The following is a 14,425-nucleotide window of genomic DNA, read 5'->3' as shown; positions in this document are numbered from 1 at the left end:
CCCGCGGGTCTCTAGGGCAGCGGGCTCCGGGCATGCGCGCTGACGCCCCGAGGCGAGGCGGCAGGAGCATGCGCCGGCTCAGCACGGGTCCCGATGCGAGGCGAGGGGGTGCGCGCGAGTGGGCGGTGGCTGCCAGGCCCAGCTGTGGGCAAGGCTGGGGCATCGGGAGTCGGCAGGGGTGCCCGCCGGAGTCGCTGCCGCGCCGGGTTACGCGTAGACCTGGGAACGCGCGCCCGCGTGGGCACGACGTCCGGTCCCGAGCGGGTGGAGGAGGAGTGCAGGGGGGGCCTCAGGGTGGGACCTGGGTGGAGGAGTCCTGAGGCCGAGGCCGAGAGAGACAGCCAGACGGAGACAAGAGACAGGGACACAACGGGGCAAAAAAGAGGCTGAACACAGCGGGAGACAGGGACACGGCCGACCAGCCGGCAGAGACAGGACAGGCAGAGGTGACCTGCGAGACAGACGGGAACCAGAGGCCGCCGTCCTCGTTGGGGGAGGAGTCATAGCGCCCTCTGCGTGTCCTGACAGGGGGCGGGGGAGCCAGTGTCACCGAGCTCCATGGGGGTCCACAGGCGTCTGTGGTAGCCACAGTGCCTCCTGGGGAGTCAGGGCGCTCTCTGGCGGATCACAGAGTCCAGGCGCGGGTGAAGTCTCAGCGGCCCTTGGGGTGTTCGCAGATCTCTATGGGTCCTGGCATCAGAAGGGGGTTCATAAGTATATGAGGGGGGTGTCAGTGCCTTTCAGGAAAGTGGGAACGCTGAGGGACCACGACATCACAGGGGGCTGTGTCACAGAGGCCCTTGAGGTGTTCGCAGAGCCTATTAAGTATTCGGCCCCACAGGGGGTTCACAGCCCTCTGGGGGTATCGTGGTGCCCCTTGGAGGAGGCAGATAGCTTGAAGGTGGGGGGGCCAAGGGGTCCTTTGGATGACAGCTGCCCCAGGGGGCCTCAAAGCACCTCTCTGGGGCTATCACATCCCTCTGTGTTGGGGCGGGGGTGTCCCTGCGTCCGTCACACCCCTCCTGGGCAGGAGCTCGAGGCACCGAGGGAGGCGCGGGGCAGAGTCGGGGCGGGGGGCCCAGATGGCGACGCGCGCGACGCGAGCAAAGACTTCTCGGCAGGCGGATGCACTGGATGAACGTGTGCCTTGATGTGTGAGAAGCGCCCCGCCCGGCCCCCGCCCGGCCCGCGGGCTCAGGCCGCCCCGCAGCGCCCCCGCCGCTCGCGCCTCTGCAGCCTCCGAAGGCGCCTAGTCCACGCATCCCGCCAGGGCAACACGAGGCTCCCGCGGGCGGCGCTGAGCCCGGGCCCCCGGCCCTCGGGACCCCCGGCCGCGGCCCCCGGCCCGCCCCCCAGCAGCAGGTAGCGGCGGTCGGGTAGCAGGCGCGGGCAGCCGCAGGCGGCGTCCCGCGCCGGCACCCACAGCACGCTGCTCCCGCGCCGCGCGCGCTCCTCGCCGCTCCGGAACACGGCGAGCACGGCCACCGGGAAGCGGGTCCAGGAGCCGCGCGCCTCGCCGCGCGCGCGCACCGCCACCTGCACCGCTGCGGGGGAGGCGAGAAGGGGAGGGGTCAAGCGGGGCGGGGCCCGGAGGGGGCGGGCCGCGCAGAGGAGCACAGGGCGCCCGCGGTGGTGGGAGGGGGGGTGGAGGAGGAACACAAAGAGGACACGCCGCAGCGGGAGCATCGAGAGGCCAAGGGGGCTGACAGGGCGGGGCCGGCGACAACAGAGGACCTGAGGGCCGGGGGATGGCCTTGGGGTCCAGCGAGGGTCAGGGTATACAGAGGGACAGTAGAGAGGGCAAGGTGAGGAGGACAGGGGCAGGAGGCCTGAGGGCGGCCTACCGTAGTCCTTCCTGCAGAACTTCTTCAAGCTGATGCGGTAGCTGCCACGGGCAGGGTTGCAGTGCAAGTCGCAGTCTGGGAGGAGGGCGCAGGAGGAGGTTGGCACCGATCTGCACCTCCTTCTCCCACCCTCTCCTCCTCCCCTCCTGGAATCCATAGCCCCCTCCAGCCAAGGACATGCCCCTCTGGGACCTCCACTCACCCTGGGGCTCCACAGGGCTGCTCTCCTCAGTGGGTCCAGGGACAGGGGTCTCTGTGGAGAGGATGGGATAAAGGCCTTCCTTTGAAGGGGGCCAAGGGAATCTGCAGGGCTCAGGGGACAGCTGAGGGGGGCAGGGGGATCTGCGGGGCCCAGGTTGGCAGCAGCAGGGAGCTGGGTTGACCTTGGCTGAGGTGGTCTAAGCAGGGCAGCATCACTCACTAACGCAGGGTGCCACTGGAGAGCGGCTCTGCTGGAAGCCAGGGGCACAGCGGTTGCAGGTGAGGCCAGTTACGCCATCCTTGCAGGGACACTGGCCTGTGGTCTGGTTGCAGGTTTTGCCAGCAGCACCAACAGGGTGACAGTCACAGGCTGAGGATAGAAGTGGGATGGTCAGAAGCCCATCTGGGGATGTGGGAAACCGGAAGGTGAGGGTGTGCAGGTGGCTGGCGGCAGGCTCACCCCTACAAGCGCGGCGGTCACTCAGGGCACGGCCTGGGTCTCGATAGAAGCCCTCCTGGCAGTAGTGGCAGTGCCGGCCGGCGGTATTATGCCGGCAGTTGAGGCAGACACCTCCACTGCGGCGGCCAGACAGTCGGTACAGCTCCATGTTGAAGCGGCAGCGGCGGGCATGGCCATTGCAGGAGCAAGCTGCAGGGAGGGATGAGTCAGGGACAGGCTGGCCTGGTCTCAGATCCCCAGGCCACCCTCCAAGGCCTCACCAAGGCAGGCGTGGGCTTCCCGGGCCGTGGCCCGCTGCCATGGCCTGTCGCAGTAGAAGGGCTTGCAGCGGCCGCAGTCGGGGCCCTCGGTGCCATGACGGCAGTCGCAGATCAGATGGCCCTGGCTGTCCAGCAGGCACCTGGCGGCATGCCCATTGCACTTGCAGCGCCCGCCTACCTGGAGCTCAGTGGCTGAGTAAGAGTAAGGGACCATGGCCATGGCATCCCTCGTGTCCCCCAGCATGGTAGGCCTTGTGAGCACTACTTGAATGTCTGTGGCGGTCACCCAGTCTTGGAGCACCGGGCTGCTGTCCAGATCCAGGCCTGGCGGGCTGCCGTCCTGCACGCTGAAGGCCAGAAGGCCACCCCCATCAGGCTGGGCCTGGGGCTCAGGGAAGCACAGGGCTTCGGGCCCCAGGCCAGCTGGGCCATCGGCAGGGGCAGGCACGCGGCCATAGTCCAGGCCACAGCGGGAGGAGAAGAAGCCCAGTGGGGTCCAGCTTCGGCCATGGTCCTGCGACTTGAGCAGGGCCACCGAAGTGGGGGGTGCAGAACAGAAGCGCAGGCTCACGAACACCAGCTCAAAAGCCTTGCCGAGGGGCACTGTGAGGGTCACGTTGAGGGGCACTTGCGTCAGCGAGTCCGAACGCCAGCACACCGGGCTTGTGGTGCCCCCTGCGGAGGTCAGGAGGGCGGCGGGGTGTGCCCGCCGCGGGTCCGAAGCGTCGCAGGCCCGCGTGGCCGGCCGCCCGCACGTGCTGGACGCCAGCACCTCGCGGCCCAAGGCCGCGTTCACCAGGCCGGGCACGCAACCGCGGGGCGCGCCCCCCTCGTCATGGCAGGGGTCGGCGGGCGCCGGCGGCCCCGGGCTCAGCGCGGCCGAGAGCGTGCCCGCGGCCAGCAGCAGCCCCCAGGGCCAGCCGGGCATGGCCGGAGCCGCCGTGGGTCAGCCAGCCGGCCGGGGGCCCACGCCGCTGCCCTCGGGAGAGAGAGCCCGATCCGAGGCTCTGCCCGCTGGCCCGCGGTGCCGAGCAACCAGAGCCCCGGGCCGCTCCAGTCGGGGCCCAGAGGTGGGCGCAGCCGCCGGCACGCCGCGGGCCGAGCGGAGCAGCGGGGATGTCGGCGCGTCCTCCCGCTGGGCCTGGAGCGTTGACAGGAGTCGCCCCCGCTCTCGGCGCCTCCGCCCGCAGAGGCCCCACCCGCCGCCCGCCGCTCGCACTCACCCACCGAGGGCCGGGTCGAGCAGGTATCCCGGCCTCCCGGGACCGGCCGAGGGCGGGCGGGGCCTGGGGCGCCCCGGCCACCACCTCCTCCCGGCTGCAGCGAGGGCGGGCGAGCTGTGCCAGTAGAGGGTGGGGGGCGCAGCAGGCGCAAGCCTGGGCCCAGCCGGGGGCGGGGCTGCTCGGGCCGGGAAGGAGGGAGGGGAGGGGAGGGGGCCTCGTCGGCAGAGCCGGAATCAGAAGCAGATTCAGACACTGGCTGGGCCAGCGGGGGAGGGGGCTGGGAGGCCCTGGAGCCGGGGGAGGGGCCGGGGAGCCAGGAATGTGCTGGTGGGAGGGCTCTGGAGGGGGTGGCTCAGCCACGGAGCCCGTGGGGGACCACCCAGCCGGCCCCCGGCCTGCCTCCAGGCTTTGACTGCTCCTGGGGTTGTGCCACGTGCTGGGTGGGGGTCTGGCTGCCTCCTCCCTCAGGCCCATCAGGCTGGCTGGGCCCTGGATCTGAAGGTGGGACCCGCATGCTCCCATTGGTCCCTACAGGGCACACTCAGCACAGAGGGAGCCAAGCTGGGCTGGTGGTTGTGGGGTGTCCCCAGGGCAGCAGTCTGCTGTAGTAAAAAGAACCCAGGATTGGGGCCAGGTCTGATTTTGAATCCAAGCTGCTCCAGTTTCTAGTTGGGTGGTTTCAATTCCTCAACCTGCCCAAGCCTCAGTTTCCTCATCAGCCAGATGCCTATTATTCAACTTTGCCAAGCTGTTGGGATTTCATGAGCCACATAGGTATTGGATGTAGCCAGGGAGCTCAACAGACTGGAGTCCCTCCTTGATGGAGGAGGCAAAGCACCCCAGGAAGGGTCAGCCCCATGCAAAGGGGGCAGGGAACATGAGAATATATCCCACCTGGGAGCAGCTCTGAGGCCTGAAGTTCTAGATGGGAGGCTGACCCCAGGCCAAGCCCAGCTGTCAGTGGAGGACACCACATGGGTGTGTCTGTGTAGGCGGGGCTGCCACCCTCAGTTGGGCCAGAGACACTGCAAGGACAGATAAGAAGAGGATGGAGAGAAGCAGAATCCTTGTGCTATTTAGGAGAGGAGGAGCAGGAGGACATAGAAGCCTCCCAGGGGATACTGAAGGAGAAGAGGAGGACACACCAGGGCTTGACCTTGGAGAAGGAGCAGCAGGAAGACAGGGTGATTGATGGGCTACCTGGAGTGACTGACACTCTCTGGTCAGGCCCTTCACCAAGCCTAACCAGCACAAATGCAGGGGTGAGGGGTGAAGGGATAATAGGAGACTTTGGAAAGACTGAGCCAGGAGGGCCAGAGGGGCTGCTGGCCTCTCTCTTCTCTGGCAGCAACAGGAAGGCTGAGGGTGCCCCTCACCCCACAAAGCAGGTGCCACTGGGGCCTGTCCCTCAACTTCCCAATAAAGAGAATGTGTCCCTTATAACAAACAGCCATGCACGAATGAGGGAGCTGGCAGGGAGCACGGTTCTGCTCTGGGATGGGTCAAGTTCAGAAAGAGCACCTTCCCAACCATTCTCTTCAAGGTTCTTCTGATCATCAGCCTCAAACCTGCTTGGGATGGGGGGAGCCCTGGTGGGAGAGCGGGAGGTGTGATAGATCCTTCTGGGACCGTTAGAAGTAAGGAGGTGGCCACAGTGGGGAGAAATGCCCAGGCCCAAGCCAGTGGTTCCCCGCGGCCTGAGACAAGACTCCAGGGAAACCTTGGCTGTCTGGACTTCAGGACTCCTGCTGGGAAGGAGGAAAGCAGGGAGCAGCTCCCCCTCCCCAGCCTTGCAGGCTTTGTGTGCAGCACAGCCTCCTCGTGAGTTGGGGGTAGGGTCTGCAGAACATCTGGTGGCCTCTGGTGTGGGTGAAGGCCCCCAGGGCTCGGCCTGCAGAGTGTTCATTGGGGTCAGCAGGCAGGGACCTGGCCCAGAGCGTCGTTGCCCCACTAGCTCCCCAGGGAGGTGGCTGCAGGCAGCCCAGGCTCTTTTCTGGAGTGGCCCTAGGTGTGCTTTCTATTCTGGCCCCGGGGGCAGCCCTGGCAGATGGTGTGATGGGAGTTAGGGAGGGCCTTCCTCACAGACCCCCACCCAGGCTCTGTGCTCCTTGGGACTCAGCCATCTGTCCCCAGTCCTTGACTAGGGCCTCTCAGACCTCACACCTCTCTGCTGGCCCTGCCCCTTCCTGACACCTTAGAAGAAGCTCAGCCTCTAGTTGCCCACCTGCAACTCCTCAGGCTGCTGCAGGCCTCCCCTCCCCTGCCCCCACTCAGAGTGACAGCTGCTAGCTCTGGGGCTCCAGGAACCTCTCTGGGGGAAAAGGGACGGAGGGGGTCCTGACATGTCTCAGGGGGCTGGGGTCTTTCTCTTAAAAGGCCAACTGATCAAATACTCCCGGCTTAGCCCAGGACCTACTGTCCCTGCCAGACTTTTGCAAGCCACCACTTGTTCATATATAGCACAAACATTTATTGAGCGCCTATTTTGCCTCGAGGGGCTTCCAAACCAGTGGGGAAGAAAGACAGCTAGGGGAGGGGGACACAGCCCACTGTGCCTCGCCCCGAGTAGGGTAGCCACGCCAAGTACCCGGCCCGCCGCCGCCCAGGACCCTGCATACCCTGCAGGGCCCCCGTGCCGCGCAGACTGCCGCCAGCCCCGCACTCAGCCAGGCCGGCTCTGCGCGCCAGGCGAAACGCTCAAAAGCAACATGGGCGGAGGTGTGTGCGAGAGCGGGAGAGCCGAGTCGGGGGAGGGGAGGGAGATGGCTCGAAGTGCCCAAAGCTCGGGCATCCTGAGGGTTCAGAACAGAATGGTTTGGGGACGGCATCTGGGGAGGAGGCTTCCGCGACACGCGCTTGGCACTGCGCCAGCCGGGCCCAGGCGAGATCCGGAGGGAGGAGGCGCCGGCTCGCCGTGACCTCGCAGGGGAGAGGGCTTGGCGCGTGGGCTCAGGGCGTCCCCGGCTCCCACCGCCCCCCGCGCCCGGCCCTCTGCCGCCGCCGCCGCCGCCGCCGCCGCCGCCGCCGCGCGCGCCAGCACAGAAAGGCGGCGGCCAGTAGCCCGAGGCCCGCGCCGAGCCGTGGGCCAGGTGCAGGCGGGGTCCGCACAGCGAAAAGGTGATGGCCGTGGCAGCGGCGCCTGCAAGCAGAATCACGGCGCCGAACGGCAGGATGCAGCGCGGCCAAGAGCCCCCCCCCCGCGACGCCGGTGGCCAAGAGCAGCGAGCGTAGGGCCCCGTGGGGCTCAGGGGCCTCGGCGGGCGCTCGGCCACGCTCATGCTGCCGAAGCGGGGTCTGCGCTCCGGGTGGGTGTGGGCGCCCCCTGCAGCCCCGCTTGCCCGCCACGTCGGAGCAGATTGGCCGGCGATGCAGTGACGCCACGGGGACAGTTCTTCGCTGCAGCCTCCCGGCTTCGTGTGGAATAGAGGTGGGCGGGCGCTAACTCGCAGTGGGTCTCCCTTTTCTGCTCTGGGTGCCTTGTGTTGGGACCTACCCAGATCTCTCCCCTCATGTTATCTGCTGGCACCTCCCTGCCCATGAAGGCCCAGGTGCCCACAGAGGTCCGCAGAACACCACCAGTGCCCAGGATTGGCCCTGGAGAGGTGGGTCATTGAGTCAACAACCTCTGGGCGCCCATCTGCGCTTAGCTAGAGATGCAGGTGGATGGCATCCCTGCCAATAGATAAAGTGCACAATAAACTAAGAACCAGTGGGTGAAATAATTGTGGTGAAGACCACCTGCTATGGAAACGGATTCTGGGGTGGCCAGTAACAGGGGGGTGGTGGAATTTGCCCCAGACATTAAGGGTTCCTCCAGATCCCAGCACCTGGACATAAGCTCTGGATGCAGCAGTGGAGTGGCCAGAAGGAGGTGGCTGTACCCCAGGCTCCCTCTCTCTCTTTCTCCCCCTTCCCTGGGTTTCCTACTCTGGAGTTCCACTCCCTGGAGGCCCCCTCAGTGCAGTGAGGGCCCTGATTTTTCATTTTCTACTTTGGTCTGTCATCTGGTCCCCAGCAGCCCCAAGGACCTGGGACTCCCATGTCCAAGGTTTCTGGCCTGTTGGACTGTGGGGCCCTTTACAAGTAGGGCCTCCTGCAGGGTGGGGCTACCCTGTGGCGGCTTCAACTTCACCCAGTTCATCCCCCATACCTGCAGCACTTCATCAGGCTTGCAGAAGACCTGGCCTTCTCCAGGAGTCATCTGCTTCCTGGGCCTGGGCTTCTCAGGGCAGAAGCAGGTGTTATTCGGTCTCACACATCACTGTCCACACAAAGGGCTACTGCCCCAGCTCTGAGGACTGTGCCTGGTCCACACAGGTGCTCACTAAAGGCTCATAAAAGGGACACCACTGCCTCGAAGCCCTCACCAGGGTCCAGAGCTGTGAAGCATCTAACACCATCTTATTCATCTTCAGCCCAGTGGTAATAACCACTACCCCAGTATGACAGTGGGGACAACACTGGGAACTGAGGCTCAGAGTCTTCAAGAATCTTGCTGGAAGTTCCAGAGCAGCAAACAAGTCATGATGTAAACCCAAGATGAGTGACTTGTAAACCCAGAGACTGTGACCTTGACCTCTACACTTTCTTGCCTTCCAAGAAACAGTGGCTCCTTCAGCAGGGGAGGTAGGAGCCTTGGAGGTGACAGTGGAGCAGGGGAGGGGTGGACCCAGTCTGGGGGGCCCACATCAGCCACAGCAATGGCACAGGAGCAGGTGGTGGGCATGGGTGCCAGGAAAGATGGCTGTGGGCAGACAGTGGCCGTCCACTGCGATACTGGCTTGTGGCTTTTTTGTCTTTTGATAAGGCTGGTACAAATCTAGGCACTTGTGGGGAGAGGTTTCAGGTGTGCTTGGGCCAGCGCATGAGACAAGTCCCCAGGGCAGCCCACCTTGAGTGGCTTTGCCCCCTCCCTTCAGTACACAAGGGATATGCCTATTCTTGGTAAGTATACTTGATATATTCTTGGTAAGTAATAAACACAAAGAAGAAAACAAACATGCATCAAGTCCCACCTTGGTATGATTTAAATATGTAAACTTTCTAAAGTAGTTTTAATGTCACAAGTAGCTTTTAAGTGTACAGCAAGAGAAAACAGAGGTAGCTAAGAAAAGCCCCCACCAGTCTCAGGTCTCCTGAGCCTGTGGAAAGCCAAGCCAAGCTGAGCCCTGACCAGCAGGTTTAGCAGCCATTAGAAAGGCCCTAAGTTCCTCAGGAAGAGCCAGGGGGCAGTCCCCACCCCTTGGAAACCCGGTTTCCTAAGGGGGTACAGGCATCTCTGGGCCCCTGGCTCACTGTACCAGTGAAAATCCCCTCAATGCCCATTCATTTGATTCCTCCTAGGGAAGGGGGGCTCTCACTGACAGTCAGGCTAGGGGCAGAGCCAGCCTGCCTTTGCTGCAGGGTTCTGGGGGACTGGGGGTGGGCCTGGCCATGGGAAGGGCTCAGTCAGCAGGCTTATCTTCTCGTAGGATGGTGAGGAAGCACTGGCCTCCCTCACAGAGCAGGCTGTGGACAGCCCGGCACAGCGCTAGCCAGGGTGGCCCCAGCGGCTCCTGCTTGCTCACCAGGGGGAGGAGTTCGGCCATCAGGACCTGGGGGGTGGTGCAGGACCAAGGTCTCAAGGGGGCCCTGTCCCAGCTGGCCCAGGGCCCCCAAAGGCGGGCTCAAACCAGGGCAGGCTTTGAGGCACCACGCCCCAGCCCATCCCTCCTCCAGAAGCTCCAGCACCCTCACACGGGCACAGGCCCAGCAGCTCCCACCCTTCCCTGGTGGGTCTTGGCAGGAGGAGCACAGATAGGCTCTTGAGGCCAAGCCCTCATGAGGCTGCAGACCTAGAGTCCTCCCCAGGGCCCACGGCTCCCCGACACTCAGTCACCCACTCCCTACTCTAGAAGTACCTTTTCCAGGTGGATCTGCTGGTGCAGCATGGCCACCCGCAGCCTGAGGGATGCCAGGGTCTGCAGCTCCTGGGTACTAGAGTAGAGAAGCAACTGGGGGCTCCAGATAGGGTCTGCTTCTCCTCCACAGGGCAAGGAGGCCCTGGGGAACCTCCCCTCAGGCCACGGCCCCAGCTGCTGTTCCACCACTGCTGCGAGGACAGGAGATACGGCCTCACAGGGCAGCAGCCAGGCACCTCCTCCCCAGGCCCCTTTAAGGGGGTGCAAAGTCTCCCCTTGCCTCCTGTATGAAGCCCTAATGTCCATGAACAACTAACTCTTGCAATACCAGGCATCTGCCAGTACCTCTCTGACTGTCACAAGGCACTTTTTCAATAACTAGATAAATAAGTAAGCTACTCAGAGTGGTGGGATCTGTGCGTCGGGAGAGAGATTGGAGCAGGGGTGCTGTGCTGGCCAGCTCCACGCCACAACTGAAGAGAACTCAGAATGCAGTGGGGAGACACAGGGAAGGGCCGGCCTGCCTGCCTGCCTCCGCTCCCAGGCTGCTGTTAAAGTCCCAACACCACCCCGTGGCTAGAGGACTTTGATCCCAACCAGACTTCAGCACGGGCGGGGCAGGCCTCACCTGTGCACAGCTCCCGCAGCCTGTGGAGACACTGCCCCACGATGGCCTGCAGCTCCTCCAAGGTGAGCAGGCAGCGGTACTCCTGCATCCAGCCCTTGGGGTCTACATGAGAGCCAGGGGGAGCAGGTCAGGTCCACACCGGTCCTGAAGCCCTCCCCACCCTGACCAGAGACGTGACTAAGGGCCCACTAACCTGCCGTGAGCTCTTCCCCCATTCGAAGTCTTAGCAGCAAGCAGGCCTTCTGCAGGTGCCGCACCTCTGCCTCCACCTCGGTGGCACTGAGCCTGGAGCCAGGCCAGCCTGACTGCATGCGGGTCAGGGAAAGTCCCCTGTGGTCAGGCCCCTCCGCTTTCCCCAAGGGCTGGGTGCTGGAGTAGCTCTGGCCCTTCCTGGAGTTGCTCCTCCTCAGACTCGCCAGGTTTAGAGCCAGATCCTCTGCCCCCCCACCCCTCACTCCCCCAAGCCCCACAAGGATACAGTTGTCTGCATTTTCTGGAGGAACTGCATTTTGGCAGTGGTAGCAGCATCCACAGAATCACTGGTCTGTGTAGAGCTGAGCTGGGCCCACAGGCTGGGATGCACACATGCGCAGCCCACAAACCAGAAAGCAACATGGTTACTCCAGCCAGCTGGGCTGGACCACGAAAAGTAGGCAAGGGCCAGGGTAGCGGCCCCAGCCTGGGGTGTCTGGCTCTGCTGAATGTCAGGAGGGGCCTTTGGGGGTCCTGGGGAACCGAGGGGGACACTGTCCATGAAAAGGGGACAGAGCTAACCCACTCTGGGAAATGCTAGGAGAGAATTCAAGGAAAAAGGGGAGAGGAGCCAGCAGTGACTGGTGACCAAAATGTCTGGTAAGAGCTTTGGATGCTGGCTCTGTACCAGGCACAGCACTAACACCCGAAAAGGCACCACCTCATTTAACCCCTACAACATCTCTAGAAACTGGTACTATTATTCTCATCTCCACAAGAAAGACAAATGGGGACTTGGAGACACAGTGCCTTGGAGCCTCAGAGGCCGCTGGCTGAGTCTAAGGTGACTACAGCCGTCCTAGGGAGGCTGACTCTCCTAATGTGGAGAGTGTTGCCACCCAGCAAAGAAAGCTGAGGGACCCGTGGGAAGAGTCTTACCAGTGGGAAGCCTCAGCCTCCCTGCTCTCCACACTCCCCCGGTCTCCCCTCCCCCTTCACCCAGCCACAAGACTCAGCCTCACCGGGAATTCCGGGAAGACGCTTTCCTGAAGGCCTCGGGCAGCTGCAGCAGGATCCTGTCAGGGAAGCCGGTGCTCAGGGCAGCTCTGTCTCACTCTGGGGGCTGCAGGCCCCACTCCCTACTCAGAGCCCAGTGAGGGATGAAGCTCACCCACCCCTCAGACAGGGCTTCCAGGGTGACCACAGGAGCCAGCCCAGTCCAGGTCCCACCTGGCAGAGAGAAGAGAAAGCAGAGCCCAGGCCTTCGAGAGCTCATGTGGAGCCCTGGGGCTGGGTGGGTAAATGGATAGGGCACAGGACAGGCCGCAGTGCATCAAACGTGGGACCTTCACAGCCAGCTGTTCCACTCTGCCAGCTTCTGGGCTTGGGCCTCATGGAGTGGCATCCTGGGGCTCCCCTGGCCCACATCCAGCTCAATGCCCTGCCCTCCCTGTCACCCCAAACCCAGACTCCTGCTGCTGCCCAGAATCTGATCAGGTAGAGACAGTAGTTCCTCTAGTGAGGGTCTGGGAAACCTACCCCTTATCCTTGAGTGTAAAAGCTTCTGGGGCCTGAGAAGCAGCCGACAGGACTATTTGTTCGTTCCTGAGGCCTGATTCAGGCTTGGTGGCTCCAGCCCCTTGCCCCATACAGGCCTGATCCCCCACTGACAGAAGCCTGCGCTCAGGGAGGTCCTTGGCAGGCACCCTGGTTTGGCGGATGCCCCTGGGGGGTTCTGTCTCTGATGCACAGCTGCCAGCCCTGCGTGAGGTGCTGGGTGGGGCAGAGGCTCTGGTGGCAGGGGAAGTGGCAATGGACCCAGACTTCAGGCTGGGGGCCTTGTCTCCTTCTCCAGCCTTTGATATGCCTTTTCGCACCCGTACAGCCTTCTCCAGTGCCTGGGTCAGAAGCTCCAGCTCCTTGAGGTCTTGCGGGCTGGGTGCGCATCCTGCAAAAACCAAGAGTCATGTAAAGGTCCCTCACCACTGCATGTCAGAAGACAGACCAGGGGCGGCACCTGGAGAAGGTGGGTGGCTGAGGTTTACCTGCAGATGGGGCCTCTTCATTAGTTTCTGGCCCTGGGGTTGGCTCCGGAGCCAGGGTCTCGGCTGGTTCCCTGCGAAGACACAAGGCAGCCGTGGCACGGCCAGGAGGCACTGCCCGGGCCCAACAGGCCCCCAGGGCCGCCTGGCCTAGGGGCAGACCCGCAGCCTCAGAGCCTGCAGGAAAAGCGGGGAGCACTGACAACCCGCAACTCGGAAGTGAGCGCTGGGCCAGGCCTCCCGGCCCGGGGTCTCTAAGCGGGGTTCTGACGGTCCGAGGGAGGTCTAGCCGGGTGGTCCCGGGGTCCGCGTACCAGGCACGCAGCAGCCGCCGGGAGACTCGCAGGCTCCGCTCCAGCTGCCGCTGTCGCTCGGCGCACGAGTCCAGGGCGTCACGCAGCTCGGCCACTAGCCTGGAAAGGACGCACCAGAGGCTCAGCACCCTGGCCAGCCTCGGGCCGCGCACCCTCCCGCCCCCTCCAGCGGCGCTGGACCCACCGGCGCGAGCTGCCGGCAAGCAACATGAAGGCGGTAGCCGTTCTTCGCGATCTGCCGCCGCCGCAAAATCCCGCCCCTTCCGGCCTAGAAGATCGCCCCTTCCGGCCGGACTGCCCAATCCCGAGCCCAGAGTTCAGGGCCCGCCCTACCCGATGAAGATCCCGCCTCAAGGCGCCCCCCGTCCCGCGGGGTCCAAGGAATGACGCCGGTTCTGAGCTCGGGCCGGGAGCAGCGGAGGGGAAGCGGGTGAGGACCTCGGGTGACGCTCAGGCTTCTGGGTTGGATAACCAGGTAGATGGTGGCACCTGTGATCGCTTAACGGTTGGCTTCGTCTTTGTATTGAAGGCGCTCTAAAGCAGGGCCCTGCTGCCTTGCTGACCCCGGGCCACCTAGCACAGGGCAAGGCACATGGAGGGGCCCAGTAGGTATTTACTGCAGTCGCTAGAAGTGAGGATGACATGTGTGTTGGGAGCAGGGACAAGGGAGGAGGGAGTGTCCACTTTTGGATATGTTGGTGAGATGATGACATCCAGGGGAGGCATCAGTGGGCACCTGGGCAGAGGCGGATGAAGCCCAGGAGCCAAGGATGTGGCACATGGAGCAATGGGCCTGGGCAAGCTGGTCCAAGGTGGGGCAGGTGTGCATGGATGGGGACAGGTGAGGGGAAGCTGGAGCCCAGAGAGGGGGAGGGACAGCAGAGCCTGGTGTCACAGAAACCAGAGGAGGCTATCCCAGGAGGGAATGTCTGCGGGATGGGGGAACGGGGCCTTCAGAGAATCAGGAGACACCTGGCGAGGAGGGATTGTGGGGACAGATGCTGGCTGGGAGGAGTGGTGCGGGCAGCAGGGTCCACTGTAATTGGAGATAACAGGAAAAACAGATGAATGCCAACCCCTCAGGGGCCAAGAAATCTCAGGGGAGAGCAGGACGGGTGACAAACCTGGGAGGGGTTGTTTCAAGTTGGCGAGGTGTCCATTTCACAGTTGCTGATAGGAAGGTGCTGCAGCAGAGGACAGAGACACAAAGGAGGGGAGTTGAGGGTGCCAGGCAGAGAAGGGGAAGGGGGTCAGGACCCAGGCAGCCCTGGAAGTGCCCTTAGGGTGGGCCCCTCCATCGGTAGTGGCCTATTTTCTTGCCTAGTGCGGGGAGGCCGACAGCATTCTGACTAAAATGAGAT

The 14,425-nt window shown here is 63.7% G+C and overlaps 2 protein-coding genes across 5 annotated transcripts; both read right to left on the bottom strand.

The window, feature by feature from the left end:
- Positions 1–1,194: 1,194 nt before the first annotated feature.
- NTN3 (netrin 3) lies at positions 1,195–3,693 on the bottom strand. The gene is made up of 6 exons (XM_068524697.1): positions 2,766–3,693; positions 2,506–2,694; positions 2,266–2,415; positions 2,047–2,097; positions 1,845–1,919; positions 1,195–1,544 (listed from the first exon to the last, which is right to left on the bottom strand). Exons 1-6 carry the CDS (start codon positions 3,691–3,693, stop codon positions 1,195–1,197), a joined length of 1,743 nt encoding a protein of 580 aa, XP_068380798.1.
- A 5,315-nt stretch (positions 3,694–9,008) lies between these two features.
- Positions 9,009–13,317, bottom strand: TEDC2 (tubulin epsilon and delta complex 2). 4 transcript variants are annotated; one of them, XM_068524837.1, is made up of 10 exons: positions 13,249–13,317; positions 13,065–13,163; positions 12,754–12,824; positions 12,248–12,656; positions 11,731–11,784; positions 10,995–11,088; positions 10,710–10,821; positions 10,517–10,618; positions 9,889–10,079; positions 9,009–9,582 (listed from the first exon to the last, which is right to left on the bottom strand). In XM_068524837.1, the coding sequence occupies exons 1-10, from the start codon at positions 13,272–13,274 to the stop codon at positions 9,433–9,435; spliced, it is 1,308 nt and encodes a 435-aa protein (XP_068380938.1). In that variant the 5' UTR covers positions 13,275–13,317; the 3' UTR covers positions 9,009–9,432. The 4 variants fall into 4 exon arrangements, with proteins under 4 accessions (XP_068380938.1, XP_068380939.1, XP_068380941.1 ...); XM_068524838.1 differs by having other exon boundaries at positions 9,889–10,076; XM_068524840.1 differs by having other exon boundaries at positions 9,889–9,964.
- Positions 13,318–14,425: the final 1,108 nt, after the last annotated feature.

This window comes from Eschrichtius robustus, chromosome 16, assembly GCF_028021215.1.
Source record: "Eschrichtius robustus isolate mEscRob2 chromosome 16, mEscRob2.pri, whole genome shotgun sequence".
Taxonomy (NCBI): domain Eukaryota; kingdom Metazoa; phylum Chordata; class Mammalia; order Artiodactyla; family Eschrichtiidae; genus Eschrichtius; species Eschrichtius robustus.
This window is presented reverse-complemented; position numbering and strand designations above follow the sequence as displayed.

Coding starts and splice junctions, on each gene's coding strand:
- NTN3 (XM_068524697.1), bottom strand. CDS start 3,693: ATGCCCGGCTGGCCCTGGGGGCTGCTGCTGGCCGCGGGCACGCTCTCG. Junction 2,416..2,505: donor TGACCGCCGCGCTTGTAGGG/GTGAGCCTGCCG, acceptor TTCTATCCTCAG/CCTGTGACTGTCACCCTGTT. Junction 1,545..1,844: donor GTTCTGCAGGAAGGACTACG/GTAGGCCGCCCT, acceptor CCTCCCCCGCAG/CGGTGCAGGTGGCGGTGCGC.
- TEDC2 (XM_068524837.1), bottom strand. CDS start 13,274: ATGTTGCTTGCCGGCAGCTCGCGCCG. Junction 11,785..12,247: donor TTTACACTCAAGGATAAGGG/GTAGGTTTCCCA, acceptor CTTCCCTGACAG/GATCCTGCTGCAGCTGCCCG. Junction 10,619..10,709: donor GGGGGAAGAGCTCACGGCAG/GTTAGTGGGCCC, acceptor GCTCTCATGTAG/ACCCCAAGGGCTGGATGCAG.